A 22,504-nucleotide genomic window follows, 5' to 3' on the forward strand; every position below is an offset into this window, starting at 1 on the left:
CAATTGGAGAGGCTGAGATATCTGTATAAAAAGGAACATATATATTATTCTTACCTGCAGAAGAATTGCAAGATAGTTCGGGAGAAGAAGGAAAGGTAATAAAAAGAGAGTAGTTAATATACAGAGAAAGAAAAGTGAGAAGACAGAAGTTTTTTAAGTTTATAAAAATGTTAAATTTGACCCAGCGTATGAGAACACTGGAGGAATTTTTTTGCCTGCCTGGACACAAACAGAGCAGCTCTTAGTGTCTGTGAAAGAAACAGACTGCAGATCTGTGAAATGAATGTCTGCAAAAGCAGAGTTCAAGTTATACTGAAAGACACAACAGGACAAAACTTCGTAGAAGAATCCTGCAACTAGGACTTGTTATTAGAATGCTCAGCTTTTAGTTTCTGCCACTGGTTCTGTACTCTGGGATTCTTTGGGGTGGAGGATAAGGTGGCAATTTTACTTGTTCCTGATGTATTTCTTTTCTATTCAGGTTACACATTTGTTTGATAATGGAGGGACTGTCTTCTTTGCTATTTTCATGGCTATTTGGGGTAAGTACATTTTTATTTGTTTTGTACTTTTAGTTCACCTGATCCTTTCCTATGATTACTGGGTAAAGGGAGATTATAGCTTGATAACATTTAAAGAAGGATTATTATTTTGACACAAACTTTTTTATCCTTATTCAGCTTCAACTTCTATGCTAGTCATGACTTCCTATATTGTCTTAAATGTGTGTAAGCCTGAATTTTATATAATCCTGACTGAAATCATTTTTAGAGGCAAACATTTAGGTTAATTTACAGGTCTGGAGTCAATATAAAAATCATGTTTTGTGGAGGATCCTTACAGAATACATGAAAATTATTTTATGGGAGATAATTAAAGGGTAGTATGGGAAAGATTTTATGTTAAATGCCTACTGAAGTCCCACTACTTATATTTAAATTCTCAGTCTGAATATTTCATTGCATTTGCACTGGTACCCCATGTGACATGTTGTGGGGCACAAAGCCAAGCAGGGTGATATCCACAGAGGCCACTGTGAAAAGGACTTACTTAGAACAGTTTTCCCTCTCTTTGAAGTGTAATAATGCCACACAAGGCAGTTGTAATAGTTCCAGCCTGAAAGATGGATGGAATCAGCTTTCACTGAAACTAGTAGTATTTTGCTGCCAGAAAGTAGGGAAGGCTGGTATTAGGACAAGAGATAATTAATTTTACCAATATAAATGTTTGTTTGTGTAAATCCTGAGAAGGTAACGCCAGTTCATGTACATACAATTGTCTGAATTCAAACCAGAGTTTTACAGTTTTTAATAGAATCAAATGCTGCACAACATTTTTATTTACGTAAGATGTACAGATAAGCATTAATGATTCTAACTTAAAGTGAAGGATGAACAAATGTCACAAATTTTGGAGGGCTGGTAAAAACAAAAGACAAATATACAAACAACAGCAAAACATCAAAGAGAAACATAAGCATATGCACATACATACAGAAATCATAATTAGATTGTTAAGAATTAATATGATATAAATGTAACTGAAGGACACACTTTGCTTGCCTCAGTGATTTTTCTTCATTGGCTCCTGATCTTTCTGTTACAGCCTTGCAATTACTAATAATTAGTTTAATAAATTCTAAAAATATATTGCACTTGATTATACTGTTACTAACACAGGCAGTAGTTTTTTACTACCAGTAATAAACTGGTGGTTTCATAGCATCTCTTAATCTCTGTCTTCAAGTTCTCCTTAGAGAGAGCTCTTTCAATTTGCAGCTGAGGCCAAGATTCAAGTGTAATAAGGAATTTTGCTTATTTGCTACTGCTTTACCATTACCAGGAAAAATGGCATAATATGTGCTAAGGAAAATGAAAGCTGAACATTACATTATTAATTTCAAGCAGCAGAGAGATACTCTCACCTAATGCAGGTGAATGTGTCTCAGATTTTCAGTCTGCTATCTGATGTGCTGGATACAGTGCTAGAAATCAGGTTTTGGTTTTGCTGGGAAGTGATCTACAGTCTCCACACCAAATAAAGCATTTTAACAGTCATATTAACAAGCACATATCCTATATGAGTAGTTTTTTTCGCTGCACTTCATTTTGTTTATTCTGTGCCTTTACAGGTATTTCTTTTTCATGTTATTTTTTTTCCATTTAGATATGTCTGCTAACTGCAAACAGATAAACTACACAATTATTTGTATTATACTGTCATCATTTTACTCTTTAGCAGGACAAAACTAGACCATGCTTTTTAGGATATCTATATAGCTGGCATAGAGAATTCCTTTCATGTAAAGATTAAGTATTTTTCCTGTCTAACCTCTACCAAAACCTATTCCATCATTTCTACAGATCTAGCCTGAAATGCAAACAAGACATCAGTTTGACAGAGGAATAGCTTGTCATCTTTTTTTTCCCCATCAGTAGTGATTTTAAGTCTGTGTCATCATAGGCAAAGGTTAAATGTAGTCCATGTGACTCAGTAGTTCCATTCTCCCCAGCAAACTTCCATCTCTGAGTAATCCAAGTAAATCTAATACTTTTTGTCGTATTCACTGAGGACGGAACAAATGTAGAGCAAGGAAAATAATGTCCTGAGTCATTTATCAGATAGAAATCATATCTGGACAGAACAGTTTCACCTCAAGATGGTTAAAATTGGTATTATTTTTTTAATTACTATTGCTGCTAAAACATCATTGCAATCCTAGTCAACTTTTGCTGCGTTCTTGACTGAGTTACACAAGGCAAAAATTTACCTAGATGCTGTTTGTCTGTATTGTTTCCAAGAAGGCTGGTATAATATCCTTCCAGGAAAACCATCCGTTGATCATGTAACTACAAAGTACAAGAGAGATGCTCTACCCCTGGGCCCTCCCTGTTGTGTGTTAAGTGTGTCTTGTGATTTTCCACTTGCTTTCCAAACATGGTTTGCACAGCAAAGGCTGTAAGATAACAGCTGCCAGGTCATTTGGGGAAAAAAAAGGAAAGGGTGTAGATAACAGGTGAGAATATAATCTGTAGATAAGAGATGAGAATATAACCTGAAGTGAATATTACAGCGAAGGGAGGGATGATGCAATGTCAGCCATAGGAATGTCATAGGATGAGCTCCCTGTGTTGTCTTCCTCAGCCTTGTCTGCTGTGCTGGTGTTGCCATGTGACACACGTCCAAAATGGGTATCATATGGTCCAAGTGAGCTGTCTAAGTGGAGAACTGAAAGGATAATGTAATTATTTTTTAAATATTGGTTGAAATATCCTTATCCCCATACTCTGGTTACCTCATGGTTTAGTTCAGCAGTTCCTCACAGCTAAATCCAGTTAACCTCTTTCTTGCATATTAGGGAGCAAAAGATGAAGGCATTGATTCACAGTCTTCTGAAGATAACATGTCCTCCCAGTCATGCCCCTTCAGCACTACACGGGTGGTCACCTTTCAAAGCTAGTTTCTAATCTGACATTCTGGCAGTTTTCAGCTCTTTGTATTTAAACCAGAAAGGGTACATTGCCAGAGTTTTATTATATGAGAAAAAAGTGTGTTTAGCCTCTCAGTGTTTGTTTAAACATTTAAAAATAAAGTCCAGGAACATAATATAAATGTTTGGAGACTGTGTGATCGCACATTAATACAACTTTATACATATTCATTGAGAAGATAAAAGCACTCTTCCTTTTAAGCCTCTTAAAAATATTTGTACTCCTAAAAACAGGTATAGTTTAATCCCTCATTCTGTAACTGAAGTTGGGTGAGTAAGGATGATGGCTTTTTGTCAGTTAATCAAAGTTTGAGAGAGCTTTTGAGCTACAGTTTTGAACTTGCTGGGAATTCTTTGAACAGGTTCACTGATACTAGATACATTTCCTTATACTTCAGAGGTTAAAATAATAACTTGGAGGAGACATAGAGTTAAGGGCATTGTGAGTAAAGCTAAAATTTAACAATAATAAAGTACTGTCAGTTGAAACCTAGTTTAACTGGTGATGACTGTATAATTCCTAATAATTCAATAAGCTTTTGCTTACCTGGGTCATTCCTTGTATCATCATAAAGCCGTCTGTGGGAAAATGACTCAGAACTTTTCTTACCCCATATCAAATACCCAATCAGACCAATGAATATAGATCCCAAAATGGCTCCTACAGTGACACCAACTATTATTCCTACTTTGTTGGTTTTCTCTAGGAGAGAAAGAAAGAAATGAGACACAGTTCAATGAGAACAATAAATGTGTATGATCAAATACTTCACTGACTGTATCGCAGTCAAAGGCTTTGGGGAATGAAACTTTGCACCCATGATCTGAAACACTTTGCAGACTGTGACTAAACCAGCATCTCTGCAGAAACTCTCTGCCTTTGTAAAAGAAAACAAACATCTCTGTCCTTGATTTTCAAGGGAATAACTGAGTGTTGGTGTGTGTGTTTTTTTAAAAAGGCTAAATGAGTTTTTAGTCGAAGAAAAAGGGTTCCAGGTTTAATTACAGAATCAAGCAATATAGTTTTATTTAAAGAAGTAGTCAATAATCACTCTTCGAATGTAATAATTTGTAAGTATTTAAGCCAGCAGTTAAAATTGCTGCCTCTGAATTTCAAGTGATTGAGTAGCAATTTTGAGTATGCAAGGTAAGGAATCCAGTAACACTTTCTGCACCTGTTCAGTTAGCAGGATAACTGCATCCCTTCCAAGATTTTCCTCAGATTCATAAAATTTTCCTTCAAGGTATTCTGTTTTTCTTGGAACTGAACTTTTCTTGAAACTTCCTTTTCTGTCATGTTACCATGTGCATGGTAATTAATAAAACTGTGATGGGAAACATGAAAGTCTGATGCACCTTCAGTTCTTGGTACAAATTGTACTCACCTGGCTATGATGGATAACCTTTCAGTCCTGTGTTTAAAACTTGAAAGCTAATTCATGGCGAACAAATTACAGTGTCTCCTAATCTTTTCTTTTGCTGAAGACCAGATTTGGAGCAGCAGGATAGAAAAGTGGCATGATAATTTTATTCTCCATTGTTTTCCCACGCATGCTCTACTTGATAATAAAATGCACAATGAGTAATTCCTTTGGAACTATTTATAAGAAATCATCTTTGGTAGCAAAAGTTTCTTAACTGAAGTAAGTTGACATGATACATGTTTTAAATATTATTTCTACACATCTGCTTGAAGGTCCACTGCAGTGTGAATGAAGAATACCTGTAATTGGGTTCCCCCACTCTTTGAAGTTTTGAACAATAAAACAGCAAATCATTTTAAAAACCATTTTTAATTTTGGGTGAGTTTTAGTTATAGTCTGTGATAGGTCACCTAGGGCTCAGTTTTGGGGCCAGTCTTGTTTAATACCTTATCAGTGATCTGGAGGAATCTGTAATCTCAAGACTACAAGTTGGGTAGGACTGTTGATCTGCTTGAGGGTAGGAGGGCTCTACAGAGGGATCTGGACAGGCTGGATTGTTGGGCCAAAGCCAATTGTATGATATTCAACAAGGCCAAGTGTTGAGTCCTGCACTTTGGCCACAACAACCTCATGCAACGCTACAGGCTTGTGGAAGAGTGGCTGTAAAGCCGCCCAGCAGAAAAGGAGCTGGTGGTGCTGGCTGACAGCTGGTTGAATATGAGCTGGCTATGTGTCCAGGTAGCCAAAGAGGCCACCAGCATCCTGGGTTGTACAGCAATAGTGTGGCCAGCAGGAGTAGGGAAGTGATTGTTCTCCTGTGCTCAGCACAGGTGAGGACACACCTTGAATCCTGTGTTCAGTTTTGGGCCCCTCACTGCAAGAAGGACATTTAGTTGCTGAAGCATGTCCAGAGAAGGGCAACAAAGCTGGTGAAGGGTCTAGAGCCCAAGTTGTACGAGGAGTGGCTGAGGAAACTGGGTTTGTTTAGGCTGGAGAACAGAAGGCTCAGGGGAGACGTTCTCACTCTGTACTGGTACCTGAAGGGAGGCTGGAGCAAGGTGGGGGTTGGTTCCTTCTCCCAAGTACTCAGTGACAGGATGAGAGGAAATGGTCTTAAGTTGCACCAGGGGAGTTTTAAATTGGATATTAGGAAAAATTTCTTTACTGAAAGAAGGGTCAATCATTGGAACAGGCTGCCCAGGGAAGTGATGGAGTCACCATCCCTGGAGGTGTTCAGAAAACATGTGGACATGGTTTAGTGGACATGGTGATGCTGGGTTGACAGTTTGACTTTATAATCTTGGAGATCCTTTCTAACCTTAGTGATTCTGTGACTCTATGATTAATTCACATGTCTTGTGAAGCTGCCTTTTCAATGAAAAAAGGTTTGATTTCAGCATTATAATTTTATCAATCCCATTGGACTTCAGTTCGATACTTACCTTCATTCGCATCTTCTGAATTAGATGATGTATTAGAAGTGTTACTAGAGTTCTGATTCTGCTCTGTTGTCTGCTGAATGGGTTTTAAGTTTGTTGTGTGACTGTCCTGAGTCACCATGGGTGATGTCAGAGTAATACTGGTGGGGAACAACGTGGTGGCATTGATTGATGAGTTATCACTGGGGAGCACTGCAGCCGAAGGGGCGCTAGAGGTGACTGTGAAGTTACTTGGTGATGCTGTGGAAGTAGCTGCATCAGTTTTAGTCATTCCAGAAAAGTTGCCCATGGTTGTAAATGTTGCTAAAGACATTGGGATTCTGGTGAAGTTCGTGACAGAGTTAGTTATTCCACCTTCCGATACCATAGTGACGTTTGAGGATACAGTGGTGCCATCAGTGGGCTTTGGGGCTGTGCTGGGCGGCCCATTGCTCATCTGTCTTCTGTTTGTTACAACTTTTTTGGCACTGGCAGATGTTGGTGCAGCTTGGCTGACAGTAGATGATTTTATGGCAGTAGTCATACCCAAAAGGAATCTGTGTGAAGTTGTTTGCTCTGGAGGCTGGTTGTTACCTCTAATGGAGCTATTTCCAGTAGTTGTTTCACTTCCTGGACTGTTCTCAGTGTTGCTTTTGTCCCATTGCAGACTTAAAAGCAGGAAAATGAAAATCATTCCATAGGAGAGTTGCATGGTGTTGACTTCAAAGTTTGTTGCCTTATATAGAGAACCTGCAAGAAATTCACTTTAGTCTATTATTTCATTATGCAAAGCAAAGCTTCTCAGTTAAGACCCAAAAAAGCTGGTAAAAAAAGGTTTCTGTTACACTACAGAAGCCTCAGGAGTTTACCACCAGTTGGTGGTGAAAACTTTACATTCTTGAGTGTTAATGACTTAAAGAAAGACCTAGCACAATACTGATGATCAACAAAAGGTTTTCGCTCAAGAAAATTCCATGGTTCTATAAACAGACCTCACACTCAGAGAGGAATAATTCAAAACCACTTGCTACAGAATGAGGTAATGAGACATACCTGGATGGTGTGCTCAAGGCAATGTTTTATGGGCAGGCAGCAGCTCCAAGGGCATGCTGAAGAGTTATGCTCCATCACAAAGAAACATAATTGTTAAAATTAGCCTTGAAAGTTGATGGATAATGTTTTGGGACCCTGAGCAATGAGTGTCATATGAATGCTGCCAGGAGCAGACTGAAAACTGAATCAGTTTGAATTTGTGTGGAAACTTCTTTTCCTATATGAAACTGAAAGTTATATGTTATGCATTAATTTTTCAAATGTTAGATTGAGACGGATGAAGAAAACTCATCTTCAAGTCACTTGATTATAGCAGGTATGCTGTTCAGTATATCCATCATGTTTTGACAGGGGTTGTGTGATTTTCTCCATGTGAGACAGGCTGAGATAATGCAGTTTTTAACTCCCACACATAACCTCTCAGGTGACAGCACAACAAAAAGTGTAGGTAAGTTCCATATTCAGCATCCTTAATTAACTAGGTGTCCGCATATGTGGGTACTTTACCACCTGAAGGAGAGGTACCACTGAAGGAAGGAACTATTTCTTTTATATTCAGGCTCCCCCCTACTGTCTTGTGGTTTTTCCTATGGGTGGGGGTTTTGGGGGGAGTTTTTGTTTTGCTTTTGTCATTTTTTTATTATTTTGTCATTTCATTTTACATTTTCCCTGGCTTCTTTGTATGTAACACTGTCAGAGCAATGGAAAGTGCATGTGCAACAGTAGGGAACAGTCAGCTGTGGGTAATGTTACATCAGTGGGTAGATGATAATTAAATACCATGTCATATCTCATTTTGGCTTTATTCTTATTCCTGTTGTGGTCTGTTCTTAAATGTTTCCTGTGTTAGTAGTTAGAAGGTGGTACCGTTATTTGAAACACATGTATTTATAAAATTCCATGTAATCTGCTTTTTAAAATGTGGTCCATTTCTCCACACTGCTTATTTCCCAAATTAAGGTCAGTTATATGGTGGGAAGGATCTATGCTTGGAAAACATTTCTAGCTATTTAGCAAAAAATCAGAGAACTGCTTGAGTATCAGCCAAACTCAGAATAACCACTTTGACCCCAAATAAGCAAGCCAAAGAAAACCCATTTGGGATTCAATTATCAGCTCCAATTATGTTTACAATTTGAATGATAGGCTGTCAGATGATGTCAGAAATGCTGTGCAATTTGAATATTAGATTTTGATTTGTTAGCTGCAAAAGTGAAGGAAAAAAAGCATTTGTATTTTACAAAGTTTTCAAACACATGATTCCATTTTAACAGTATTATTGTTTTAATTCACTGTCGTGGTCTTTTCTTCTTTGTAGTAATAGTTGTGGGTTTGGTCCTATCCCCTCTCTGGAAGGTCTGATGCCCCCTCCCTGGAGGTGTTCAAGGCCAGGTTGAATGAGGCTTTGTGCAGCCTGGTCTAGTGGGAGGTGTCCCTGCTCACAGCAGGGAGGTTGGAACCTGCTGATCTTTAAGGTCCCTTCCAACCTTAACCATTCTGTGATTCTATCCCTTAATTAATTAAAAGGCAGAGGGAATTTTTGCTCAATTCACTTTAACTGTAATTTTAATTTACAGAACCCTGTACAAGGGTCAGTATTCTTGCTGAACAGATTCTTTGCCATTTTTTCTGATTGGCTTACTTGTGTAATCTTCTTCAAGGGGGACCATAAAGAAGAAACCTCCTTACTTTAAAGGTTGTGTACTGTAGTTCTCGGGCTGGGAGGAACTGCTTCCTGGAAATCCTTTCGTTTGTAATAATTAACTCCTCTTTTTCTAGTGCAACATTAAGGTTCATACAGTTTAGAAAAACACTGAAGTTCTTCAAAGGTACTTGTTGCCTTTGGAGCTCAATATACAAATAGTGCTATTACAGTAAAACAGCTGTGCTAGAGATTAGCCAAAACTTGCAGAAGAGCTCAAACCTTAAATTACCTGGTCAAGTAAGTGTTTAAGGAAGCTATGAACAGATTATCAATAATAATAATTAAAAAAAGGTTTCACTGTTTGATTGGTATTCATGTTAGTTAGTGAAACTCAGTGTAGTAGACATAGCCTGAATTGAGTCAAAATTACATTGATAAGGGATTAGGATGCAGTTAAATTACCTAGATTAGCTCTACATGTTTTTAGCATGAAAAAAGAGGTTTTTACATAGGGTGGTCACCACCATGTTCCTTCACTCTGCATTTGTTTCTGTGCTGCTAGAATCAAATTTCATTCAAAACCTATTAAAGCTGGGGAGGAAAAAAAAAAAAGAAAGCCAACTCCAAAAATGAGAAGGCTAATACTTCCCCTTGGGTGAATGATGAAGAAATGTAGTGGCCCTTATTTGAGGAATTCACCAAGACACGAACGCAGTTTCCCATTAACATGACCCTCCAGCATGAACCTGAGTATACCCTGATTGTAGCTGTACTGGAAAATGTGTAGCCCAGTTGCAATAGATCTGTAGAGGTGCTAAGGATTTGATACTTACTCTTCCCGTATTTCTGGAGGGGTTTACTCTGAGTTTGCCACAATCTCTTCCCTTTGACTGAGCACCCTTGAAGGGCTGGCTGTGTGTTAGGCTAATCATGGAGCACGTCGCTTAGTGTGTAACGGGGTGCTCACTGGTGTAAGCCAGAGGGCAACAAGTGGAGGTGATCAGGAACCTTGCTTTAAAAAGCACACTCTTGATGTGGATTAAAATCCTAATATAGGCACAGGCATGTTGAAGAGGCTGTGGTTATATGTCATACAGAATTTTAATTGAAGTAAAATTGAAAAAAGGCTGCAAAAATTAATAAAGATTAAAATTGCCTTACAGCAGAAAGTATTCAGTATGAAGCTACTGGTGTACATACACCTGCATCTGCACACCTACACTTGGGTGAAGCTCAGTCCCATTCAAGTCACAACCTCCCTGGGTCTATGGACTTCATGAAGTTTGCATTGATCCTACATCTGGCTTTGTGTTTTCCTTAAACTGCTCAGATTTGCGCTAAATGTTTCTACAATACAAAGAAAATAATGTCCTAATAAATTCTTACATGGCAATTTTCATACACATATATATTCAGTGGTGTTTTAAGTATTTAAAAATAGATTTTTGGCATGATAAAGTAACGTGTTTTTGAACACAGCCCAGCACCTGCCCATGATAGGTATAATGTCTCAAAAATCTCTGCAACTGTCAATAAAAAACCATTTCAGCTTCTTATGGGTAGATGGTACAATGTTCAGAGCTATAAATTAAAAGGACTTTTTTTGCATGTCAGTAAATTGAACCTTGCACCGTTTCTCTCCCATCCAGTAGTGATTAGAAAGTACTTCAATTTATGTAGTAAACACTGCCATGATAAGCAAATTATTAATGGCACTTCTTAAGTTTCTTGTGGTCTGGAGTAACGTTCATATTTGCAGAGCTTTCATGCTTGCTGTGCTTTTTAAGACTCATAAAGCAGATTAATTTTACTTTTACATCCATGATCCAAAAATAGACTGAACAATTATCAAGTAAGATATGTAGAGTTGATGTTCTAGAATTCCAGAAGAAATGATAGCAAGTGATGGTCCCAGAAATGCACTGGATTTTTGCACCAGTGGCCTCTTGCTATGTATTTCAGACAGCTTTCAAAGGATGAAATACTTTTAAATGTAATGAGCAATGAATATTCAATGTTCAATCAAGTATTTTTTGTACTGAGAAAATAATTGTGACGTTTTAGTGAATTATAAAGAAATATAAATAAGAAGCATAAATAACCAGTAAAGTATGAATCTGAGTGAGACACTGTCATTGTTTATAGTGGCTACTTCTCTGCTTTAATGTTTGATTCAAAAAATGGGGTGTTTTTTCCAATTATTTTCTCAGAAATACACTCTAAATGAAATTTGGCCACAACAGCACGGATCACCTTCCTGAACACTACATAGAGCAAAAGACTTCAATTATTCATCAGATCCACTAATAAGCATGAAAAAACACCTCCGACTTACCTTTGAGCTCCACAAAATATGCAGGCATCTGTGGAAACACTGCTCTGACCCAGAGTGCAGTGAGTCTGGCAGGAAGAGGGGAGCTCAGGTACAATAACCGTGGCCGTGTGAGAGCGGTCGGGAACGCGCCGTCCGGGCGAGGCGAGGCAAGGTGGGGCAGCCCGTGCTGGGAACCAGCCTGACCGACTTCCCTGCCCTCAGGACCCAGCTCTGTCATTACAGAGTCCACCAAAATTGCAGTGTTTATGGTAAAGTGGGTAGGCAGTGCTTATTGCCTAATCCTTTGAAAGCCCCTGAACTGGTATTTCAGAAAGGTGCCTGTTTTCTGTAAACTACAGAAACTATTGTTCAGTGTACTATGCAACTATTAATTTGACAGAAGATAGCTTTGTGCTATCACAGCTTCCTACAGTACAGTGTGTGAGATGAAGACTGGAAAAGGTGTGTCTTCTACAAAATAAAGCAGCAAAATGAGTTCTGATAAGAAAAGCATGCTGCTAGAAGTGGGTCTGACCCTACCTCCAAATATGTTCACAGTTGCACATAAGATAATCTAAATTCAGATTTTTCTGGATGTATCAGTTGTCATTAAGTTTTACCTTGGTGTACATAACCAGCTGGGGATCTGAATATTACAACACTTACTTTAGTATAAACTCTTACTTTTGTATACACAATATTCAACTAAATTAAGAATGAGGAGGTCAGGCACTTCATATATAACTTTTAATATGCTGATATAGTCAACCTGTGATTTTGTTTTTATTCTTTAATCCTTTATCTATATTTATTCTAGGCTGGTATGTGGTGAAGAGTGACTCAGAAATGTTTCAGTATTGTGTGACTCTTTGAGTGGAATGCTATGATGTTGTTGTCTGTTTCCACTTTAAATTTTTAAGGCATCAAGTCTAAATACTATTGCATAACTTATCCTTGAGATAAGCGTTGAGGATACGGCATATACAGGAGATGTTTATATTGGAGCAACTAGTGGTGTTTTCTTGAAAACACTGCAGTGAGCAAGTGGAAAGTCTTCACTGAAGAAAATGGATCAAGTTCTCCTCTTTTTAATATCCCTTTTTTAATATCCCTTTTGGGGTAGTAAGTGATTTGTGTGGCATGAGGTGGAATGGGTCTGTGAGAAGTGGGAGGACAGAGTCTGATACTATGGGTTTGGTTTTCTTTGGAATCTGGTCTTCTCTGCAGTGTGTATCAGCAAGCTTCCAGATCACATTTGTTGCTGTGTCTGGGTGGACCTGCATCTAACAGACTGACCACAGGATCTGAAAGCAAGCACTGCAAATTTGTGTCTGAATTTGGATCTTATGCTGCATTAACCAAACGACAAGTTATATACTAGGTTCAACAGTACACACCACACCAGCATGCTCACATTATGGTGCTGACAAGCCTTTCTGATAGTTTTGTTGTGGGGTTTTTTGTGTTGTTTTTTTGTGGTTGTTGTTTGTTCTTAAAAGACTATTTGTATATATAATACTGAAAATAGCAAGACCTTGAATATTTAGGCTGCAATTTTGTCAAAGTGTATCTACCTTTCTGTGAAAGTCGTTCCTCTCTACTGCTGCCCTCAGCCTCAGCATGGGGCTTGGAAAAGTGCAGGCTCACTCTCTCTCTTATTTATTAGCAGTTTCATTCATCTGGTAGGAAAAATAGAAACTGTTTACTTGAGTGACTTAACACCTAATGGAAAATGCTGCTTTTGAGACTTTGTTCTGACCTAAGTTGTTGTGCACCTGCAGTGTGGTGCCAGGATGCTGGTGCTGAGTCCTGGCCTGCTGTTTCTGGAAGGCAAAAGCCCCAGCAGTGAGGCTGAGTGCCAGCAGATTCAGAGCTGTGGCCCTGTGGTTCAGAATACTCCAGGAGTAGGAGATGAGGCTAAGCTGGTTTTCAGCTGTAAGCCTGTACTTCCTGTGGCAACTTCAGGAGATCCTATGAGGAAGAGAGCCAGGAAGTGGCTAATGACAGTTGCTGTGTTATATCTTGCTGTTTTTCTTGAGATCTGCATGGCCTTTTTTCTTTCTTTTCCATAATTAAAATGCAGTTGATGATTTCCACAGCTACAGTCTTTCTAGAGTTTTGGAAAAGAAGGAGAGCTGTATTAACTTACGACTGGGACCTCATAGACTGGGAAGATGAAGAGGTAAGACTAAACAGCAGGAAACTTGTAAATCAGCAGGATTTAAGTGTAAATACCAGTACATATTGTATGCCAGTAATCTGAATTTGTCATATTTTCATTTGTAACACTAGCTGCAGAACAAACAAGTATACTTGAGACTATACAAGGATACTTTGTCCTATGCAACTGGCATTTTAATTCCAAATACAATTCTGCATTTATTAAAAGTACAATTGAAAATTGGAGTGGAAATACTCCCTGTACAGAGGCCAGGAGCTGCTGCTGGTGTCAGCACAGATGCCTTTCAGTTCTGTGGTTTCTTAAACTGTACATTTCGAACCCTTTATAAAAATGGGACTAGGACAAGCGGAGGGACAGGAACTAGATTTTATAGCCTTCCAAGAGGCATAACTTATCATTTAACATTCTGTTATCAGCAATCATAAAACTGTATTATTGCTTTACTTCTTAAATCACTAGTGAATATAGCTGTAGTTTAACTATATTGGTGATTCAAATGCTATTAAGTTAATATAGTCTTTATCGTTACTTGTTTTATTGCTTTACATGGGTGGTGTCTTTCAATAAATGGTTTCATATCACAAAAAGCACCATCATAACTGGCATTAATTTGTTGTTTTCTTATTGATTTCTGCAGATAAACTACTGTTTCAGTCAGTATTATGACCCGTGATCATTTTTAATACCCTCATATTGTGGGGAAGGCTTTTACAGTTTCTATTCTTTGTTGGTCTTTGGCACTGTTTCTAAGGATTTTCAAAAGAGCAAATTATTTGGATATTTGGGTTGGAGCATTATTTTTTTTAAAAATTATCAATATAAATTTGGTACTTCATAGCATATTTGTGTCTGATTTTTGATACTTCACTGAAATAAGTAGTACAACAAATCTACCTTGTAATTCCAGGAAGAGCTGCGCCCCCAGTTTGAAGCTAAATATTCCCAAGTGGAAAGAGTTAACCCAATCACAGGAAAACCTGAACCTTTTCAGCCTTTCCCTGATAAGCTCAGTCGACTGATGGTGTCTGTCTCAGGAATATTCTTCATGGTAATGTTTAATATTATTGCAATTATTGTTGCCTTTAATCTTACTCTAATGTAAATAGTAACACAAGTCATGAGTGGATTCGTTACACTTAATGGATTTGCATAATTCAGGCAAAACTGGTTGTCTCAGTCTTACTGCTTGTTTGTGGATCTTTTCCTGTTAAAATATGTAGTATAGTTAGATTGTAAAAGAACAGTACAGAAATGTTTTAATTCAGCAATCTAGTGGTTTTGTTCTCTCAAAGTCTGCTCACCAAAACAAACAACAGTCTTTAAAACGCTTGTTAATATATTAATTCAGTGGCAATTATTTCAGCTATGGTTTATTTTCTTCTAATATCTCTATTCATAAACCCTTACCTGTAGATTTCACTGGTCCTCACTGCAGTGTTTGCAGTTGTTGTGTATCGTCTGGTAGCCATGGAACAGTTTGCCTCTTTCAAGTGGTATTTCATCAAGAAGTACTGGCAGTTTGCAACATCTGGCACTGGAGTCTGTATCAATTTTATGATCATCATGTCACTCAATGTTGTAAGTCTTCTTTTAAAGGGAGGATTTAAATGAGCAATTTTTACGAGGTTATGGAGTTTACTGAATGTCAGATACATACATGTTCTTGCTTATTCATCTAGCAGTGCCTGAAGCTAGTATTTCAGAGGGTTTTTTCTACTTAATTTGTCACTACACATCCTTGCTTATGTCACCAAGTCACACTTGTACAGCCTACTGTTTGCTACATTGCCATTTTGGTTGTTTACATCAGCTTTTACAATATACCTCTTCTCTAAATGGAACTACTATTATCTTCTTGGCTATAAATTTTCTTTCTGTTTTTGATTAATTGATTATTAATTTCAATGCAGCGTGCACAGTACTAGAATCACTGTGATTGATAGATTATTTCAGTTGAAGTTTTTCCTGTCGTGTGACAGCATGGCTTTAATTTTTTGCTGTGGTAGCAAACACTGATATAAACTCTCTTCCTTCAACTTAAATGTAATTTGTCATTTTTCACAAACAAATAAAATGAAGAATAGCACATTGTTTGCAAATGTTATCTTTTAATTCTGTTAAGGAGATTGTGGATTTGCTGCAGTAAGAAAGCATTCTCCCAAACAGACTGTCATGTATTTTATTTCTGTTACTATATATGACCATTCTAAGTCATAAAAAGTACATTCAAGTGGGAAAGCATGCTAAAGCTATTGAAAACAACTTGCTATTAATAGTAAATACTCAATAATTTTTTCAGAGTTGGTAACTACCTTGGGCTAAGTGTCATTTAAAATAAAGACTGGAGATCAGCAATACACAAACAGATAAGGAAGTTTGCAGTAGGAGGCTGAGACTTTTGCCTAGTTTTAGATCACATAGGTTCCTGAATTTAGAGGAAAAGCATCTAACTGGTCATTAAGAGAATCATTGGTATCTTAACGCTTCTCTTGACCTATTTGCTCTTTATTTATCTTATTGTATGTTTAATGTATATATGTATGTACATACATTTACATGGATAAGAGAACAGGACTAAAGTAGTACAATGAAGTCTGTATAGGAAACTATACATTCATGAGTAACTAGGATATCATCCTCCCTTCTCTGTCCAGATGCCTTGATGCTGCAGGATAACAGAGCATCCATGCTCTACTTACACCATCTCTCCTTTCTGTTTTAGGTCTATGAAAAGGTTGCCTATCTCCTGACAGACTTGGGTATGTGGTTCTTTACTAGTAGTTCTTACTACCTGCAGGATATACCCTTATAATTCCCTAAAACAGAGTTCTAAACTTCATCTGTGCTTAGTGCCATACTGGCAATTCTCTAAGCAAATGAGAAATAGCAAATAAATAAATTACATTATTATTTCGCTAAGGAAATAATAATAAAATTATTATTATACTTCTACTTCTTTGTTTTTTTATGCTTTATAGCATAAATTGAAAAATCTGTCATGTTATAATGGAGCAAAAGTCAAAACATACTCTTTCTTCGAGTGCTAAAAGGGTGTTTTTTTCCATTCTTCCCAAGTGCTATGTTATTTTTTTCATTTTTTTTTAATCTGAATTTTAGTATTGAAAAATAGGTTAAGAGAATTACATTGTCCAGGTTAAAATATTGCCATAAAATCTAATCTGTCACATTAACAATTTACACTGAAGCCCCTAGTCACGATGCAATCATGGAGATGAAGCTTTCTAGCTTATATAAAATAAAAAGACAGTATTTATGATCTCCTGCTATGTGGATATATTACTTCTTAGATTTTTTCTTGACAAGCTCTCTTTTTAGCCTGTGTCAACATTATGTGGTTGATCCCGTCATAGTTTAAAAAACAGCTCCATAGTTTAAAAACAAGGTTAAATGTGCCAGCTCCCTCTTCTGGTTAACGTCTTGAAGAGCATGTATTAAACACCATGCTCAGGACTTCATAGCGATTCAGGTAACAGGCAGTTGAAAAGGTTAGAAAGATTCAGAATGTACAGTCAACTTATTAAAATTATTAAAATATTTTAAAGTAATTTTTCAGATCACACTTATTTGTATTCCTACTTAACTCTTTTAATATATTATATAGTTACAGACCAGGAAAGAAAATAATGATTTCACCTATGCAAGCTGGTGGTTGCTCACTCCACCTCCTAAGGTGTTTTATATCAAAGGACATCTTAACTTCTGGGAACAAGCATCCATATGTAAAGCTAATATCCTGTACATGCATATGCTAATTTAGTCATCAAAGTAATTAAGTAGTACTAGTTTTAACTGGAAAATCCAGGCAGTTTAGACTTCCAACTCATATATATGCTTTAAAACTTTTACCAACATACTATATTTATTCCAAGTTTAATACATGCATCAAAGAAATTTGAAATTCTAACTACCCAAAAATTAATTCTAATCATTATCACTGAGTTCTAATTCAGACAGAAGTCATCTTCTACAAACTGTAAGGAAAAACATCCAGGAGAGTGCAGTCTCACTCAGAATACTTGTAGCCCTACTACACATTTCTACATTTCTTTCAAAAAAGAAAAAAAAAAAAAGAAAAAAAAAAAAAAGAAAAAGAAAAACCTTCATCCTTTCTTCATGGAATTACAAATTGTTTAACACTTCACATGCATTATAATAGGGAAGTTTTGAGGATGAAGTAGTGGTTTTACAGAATCATTTAGAAGGTGAGATGCTTGGATGAGAAACCAAGGGGCTGTTGGTTGCCTCTTGTCCCTCTGCTTCCCTTGGCAGCCCCTGTCTGTTGCTGTGCTGATGCCAACTCTTTTTGGTTTTTGTTTGTTTTTTTTGTTGTTGTTGTTGTGTTGTTGATTTATTTTTTTAAATCAAGATACTTGTAGCCTTAAAATCAAAGAATAACTTGAAATTAAAAACTTTTTCATGGAAGTGGGACAGGTACCTGCCCAGAGTTGTGACCTATCCTATACCAAGGGACTTGTATCTCCTGTTTTCACATAGAACTAACATAGTCTGGGCTGGGGCAGTGATTTGTGACCTGCAGACTGAACACCTGGAGGGAAAAAAATGGAGTTGTAACCTGATGAGGCACCATGACTTGAAACCATTGCTTGTTTTGATCTCTGAGCAAAGTTAGGCATAACTCAATTTCAGTTTTTTTTAAATAATGGATATTGTGTCTTTCCACAGAGCATCCTAGAACAGAATCTGAATGGGAAAACAGTTTTGCTTTGAAAATGTTCCTCTTCCAGTTTGTCAACTTAAACAGCTCCATCTTTTACATTGCCTTTTTTCTTGGCAGGTAAGTTATCTTTGCTTAACTGCTTTTAAAGAGAAACTTGCACAGAGCTCCTAATCCTGTCTAATTTTATAGGTTCAAAAAAAATACAGTGACAGTTTTAACTGCAACATTGAGATGCAAGGCCATTTCTGAGGATAATTAAAAACAAAATTAATGTTTTTAACTGTATGTGAGGGATGGATCCTTGAAATCTTGTAGTTATGAAACTTGACAGTAAAAAACCTACTTGCCTATGTACATGACTCTCCTACTAAATGAGAATTCATTATCTTTGAAAATACAACCACTTCCTAAATGCATTTAGCCCTGCACTAATGGGCCTTAGTAATTTTTTCTTGTTGATTCCCCTTTGGTTACATTTCCCAGGATCCATTTCTATAAATAGTGCATAGTGTCTCATAGGTCTCATACAAAAATTCTGGCTCCAATTTCTGTGTCTATCTTTTGGGCAGAACATGAGACACTGGACAGGTATCATCTGCAAGGTATCACCTTGCTTCATCTTCACTTCAGTTTTGTTGTGATCAGACTTATTCCTGCAGAACCTACAGAGTATTTCAGAGTACCTTCCATAAAGTTTTATATTATAATTTCAGTTCAAGATTGTTTGAAAGAGAAAAACCTCTTGAAAAAGTGATATCTGATTGTTACATCCAGTGATCCATTTGCTGTGCAGTTTCTAAACTTCTCTTTTCTTTATAATCTCCTGTGTTTAGTAAGACCAGCCATGGCTGTTTTTCTTTCTCATATGTAACTTCCACTGAGGTCACTAAGAATTTTGCCTCAGTTTGTTATACAAAAATCTGTTAGATCTGTAAAAAGCATTGAGTTATGATTTTGGAAGTGATTTTATGCTTGTATGTCTGAGGGTGCAGTGCAGTGCACACTTGACGTGGGCAAACAGATCCCTGGGCTGCAGTAAATTCCTATGTATTGCAATAGCTTATCTTCAAAGAAGTAGATTAGAAAGTCTGAATATCTAACATCTAAAACCTCTGAAGCTATATTTTTTGTTTTGGACATAATAAAAGTTTAGGATCACTTGCAAAATGACGGTCCTTGTTTGCATTCTGAAACTACTGTATCTTACAGATACCAGATTTAAGCCTGTGTGATTTAATGGGTTTATATGTCATTACTTTGCTCAGTGGATGTTGTGAAGTAACTATTTGATACAGAGCGTTCCTGTAATGTCCACTGAGAAACAGAAATCTTGTTTTCCAGGTTTGCAGGTCGCCCAGGAAAGTACAACAAGCTTTTTAACAGATGGAGACTGGAAGAGGTAAGCAATCCTATTTTGTGTTCCTGTGATATTTCCATGAGTAAAATGCAAATGGCTGAATGATATGAATTATGTCCAGTTGGAAAGATTTCTTATGCCGTCTAAGTGCAGTGAAGAGTAAACTCTTATTTATAGCAAAGGATAGGAAACAGGAGATGTGTTTTTCCTTCTGCATTCTCCACTGTGCTGAGGGACTCTGCACAAGTCATGGGGTTCTTTCTTGACTCTCTCTTTGGGAAAAGCAGTGCATAGTTCCTTATGTGACAGGAAGGGCTAAGCCCTACATGACTGGTGTCTCCTGGGTATGTAGATGGGTGGAGAACAAAAATACAATGCCATCAGCTTTTTAATCAGATTCTTGAGTTTCTGCCTGTGTGAAAATATTTATTTAAAAGAAGAAAAATAGTATTTTCAAAATGTAGCTTGAAAATGTGTTAGAATTGCACCTCTCTTGATATCACTAGCATGCCGAAGGTAACTCTAATCTCTGAAAAACATGTTTCTTCTGTTGAACCTTGGTAGCCAGAAAGGAAAATACCATGACTTTGTAGTCTAAAAAAGTTTGTGTAATAACTAACCATTTTAATATGGCAATTTGAATAGTTAAGATACTGGTAGCAGAAATTCAGCTACTAGCTCTCTGTTCAGACTTAGGATATTACAAATGAAACACTGTTCCACTCTTTTGAAATGAATAGGTATGTATTGGTCTAGATGAAATGGACTGTACCATTTCTAACATACCTAGCACACAAAGCCTTAGCTTCAGTAACACGATCCAGTTCTCCAAGAAATAGTAAGTCTGAAGGTAGTCCAACAAAAGTCTGTGTTACTATTTATCTTCTTAATATTTCTTTTAATATTTCTAGCAGGAGGCTGGTGTTCTTCACCAAATGTATATGAGTATTTTCCATTCACCTTGTGTACATTAAAAGGATGCACTGATTTTAGCTGCTGATCTTCTTCCATTTCATTTCAGTGTCATCCCAGTGGCTGCTTGATAGATCTATGTCTGCAGATGGGAGTTATTATGGTTTTGAAACAAATGTGGAACAACTTCATGGAGCTAGGCTATCCGTAAGTTCAGATGTTAACATTTGTTTTACAAGCAGTGATTGCATATTAGTGTGATTCAATTATAGGGAAAAATACTTTTTCATCTGAGTGGAGGGCAGAATTTCATAATTAATTGAAATTCATTATCATCATTAATTGATGAAGACAGTGAAGAGCTGAAATACTGATCTCCAGAAGTGTATGTTTGTAAGCACATAAAATGGGATTCTTCAGCAGGTTCAAGTTTACATGTCTTATGTTATTACTTAAAACTTCATGATCAATGTTGATTTTCAACCTTCCCTGAAGGATGAAGAGAACTTGTTTGAGGAGCACTTACACAAGTCTTGTGTTCAGTAATAGCTCTAGAGTTCTTACTGAGCTCTACTTATTTGCTTTGTCTTTTACAGGATTAAAAATACAACACTTTTTACTTTTTTAATGCTCTTACTGTGAATGTTATTTTTCCTGTTCTTTATTTTATTTAGGCATGCAGGTAAATCCTAGAAAATGTCTATGCAAGCAAATCCCGTGTTCTACAAACCTTACTTGTAAAATGCCTAACATTCTACATTAAGACATAAACAAAAGAATAATTCAGAATTGAGAATTTTGGGAAGCTCTTTGAATTGTATGTTATATGATATTGTGAATACTGCCAGAAAATACCTAAGTAAACATTCAGGTGGAATTCAAAATAGGCCCACTTGCTTCAAAACAATACCAGCAAATATTGTAAATTACTGAGCAAGTGCAGGAAATAATGTTGTTTGTCTGCTAAAGTTTGTTACAGAATTGGTGGTCACGACGGAAAATGAAGAGAAGTGGGCAATTAATGGAGCATAAAATTTCTCTACCTCAGTGGGAAAAAGATTGGAATCTGCAGCCTATGAATCTCCATGGTTTAATGGATGAATACTTAGAGATGGGTGAGCAAATTTAGGGAGACGTCAGTTTTCTTAAGAAACTAGAACTGTGTTGCACATTGAAAGATCTTCTGCATTTCCAATTCCTAACCAGAGAAATTCCTGTCCAGTTTTGCAGTTTGGCTTTACCACCATCTTCGTTGCTGCCTTCCCACTGGCACCACTCCTGGCATTGCTTAACAATATCATAGAAATAAGGTTAGATGCCTACAAGTTTGTCACCCAGTGGCGAAGACCTATGCCTGCAAGAGCAACAGATATAGGTGAGAGAACCTAATGACTGTCAGGTGCCATCTCTTTGTTTTTCTTTCTTTCATGCAGCTTGACCCTGGAAATATTTCCTGCCTCCAGAGTGAAATTGATAGTGCGACCGACAGATCTCAATGACAACTGTCCTGTTAAACAAGGAAAGGGTACTAAATTGCTTAGCTAAGAGGACTCCTCCAATTTCCTTTTCATTTCCAATAGGGGATTCTAATGGTTGGAATTTTGACATCAGGCTAAATCATATTTTAGGCTTCTGATTTGTGCAACTCTAGGTCTAACATGCTATCCAAAATCAATTGAATTCAGAAATTAAGATATAAGGACTAAATTCACTTTTGATGTAAAACTGAATTAAATAAAAATAAGAAATCTCTTTCCAAAATCCACTATTTGGTCATTATAACCAAAGATTATGGCTGTAGCTTTGATGCTTAGCTATTCCTTCTCAGCAGGGTGTGCCCTGCTGTAAGACTTCAGTAAGTGTAGCCAGTGGTGGCAGGAATATGGGGACGTGGCTTAATCTTGCCTGACTTTTCCGACTGAGTAGTTCTTTCTCAATAACAAAGGAAAACTGTGTAACTAATAATGACTTTAATATCACTAGTATGATTTGTTTATAACTTAATTAGAC

General features: G+C 37.0%; 2 protein-coding genes across 2 annotated transcripts in view; one reads left to right on the forward strand and one right to left on the reverse strand.

Moving 5' to 3' along the window:
* Positions 1 to 22,504, forward strand: part of ANO3 (anoctamin 3) — a 123,364-nt gene that overhangs the window by 92,670 nt on the left and 8,190 nt on the right. The window contains exons 14-23 of the mRNA XM_051621893.1: positions 482 to 542; positions 13,444 to 13,526; positions 14,434 to 14,574; positions 14,940 to 15,104; positions 16,249 to 16,285; positions 18,231 to 18,342; positions 19,567 to 19,624; positions 20,604 to 20,701; positions 21,464 to 21,609; positions 21,717 to 21,869. Coding sequence (XP_051477853.1) covers positions 482 to 542; positions 13,444 to 13,526; positions 14,434 to 14,574; positions 14,940 to 15,104; positions 16,249 to 16,285; positions 18,231 to 18,342; positions 19,567 to 19,624; positions 20,604 to 20,701; positions 21,464 to 21,609; positions 21,717 to 21,869 — 1,054 coding nt within the window. The remainder of the gene's footprint in view (positions 1 to 481; positions 543 to 13,443; positions 13,527 to 14,433; positions 14,575 to 14,939; positions 15,105 to 16,248; positions 16,286 to 18,230; positions 18,343 to 19,566; positions 19,625 to 20,603; positions 20,702 to 21,463; positions 21,610 to 21,716; positions 21,870 to 22,504) is intronic.
* MUC15 (mucin 15, cell surface associated) lies at positions 2,911 to 6,731 on the reverse strand. Its single transcript, XM_051621894.1, has 3 exons — positions 6,357 to 6,731; positions 4,038 to 4,193; positions 2,911 to 3,228 (listed from the first exon to the last, which is right to left on the reverse strand). Exons 1-3 carry the CDS (start codon positions 6,718 to 6,720, stop codon positions 3,068 to 3,070), a joined length of 681 nt encoding a protein of 226 aa, XP_051477854.1. The 5' UTR covers positions 6,721 to 6,731; the 3' UTR covers positions 2,911 to 3,067.

The sequence above is a fragment of the Apus apus genome, chromosome 5 (assembly GCF_020740795.1).
Source record: "Apus apus isolate bApuApu2 chromosome 5, bApuApu2.pri.cur, whole genome shotgun sequence".
Taxonomy (NCBI): Eukaryota; Metazoa; Chordata; class Aves; order Apodiformes; family Apodidae; genus Apus; species Apus apus.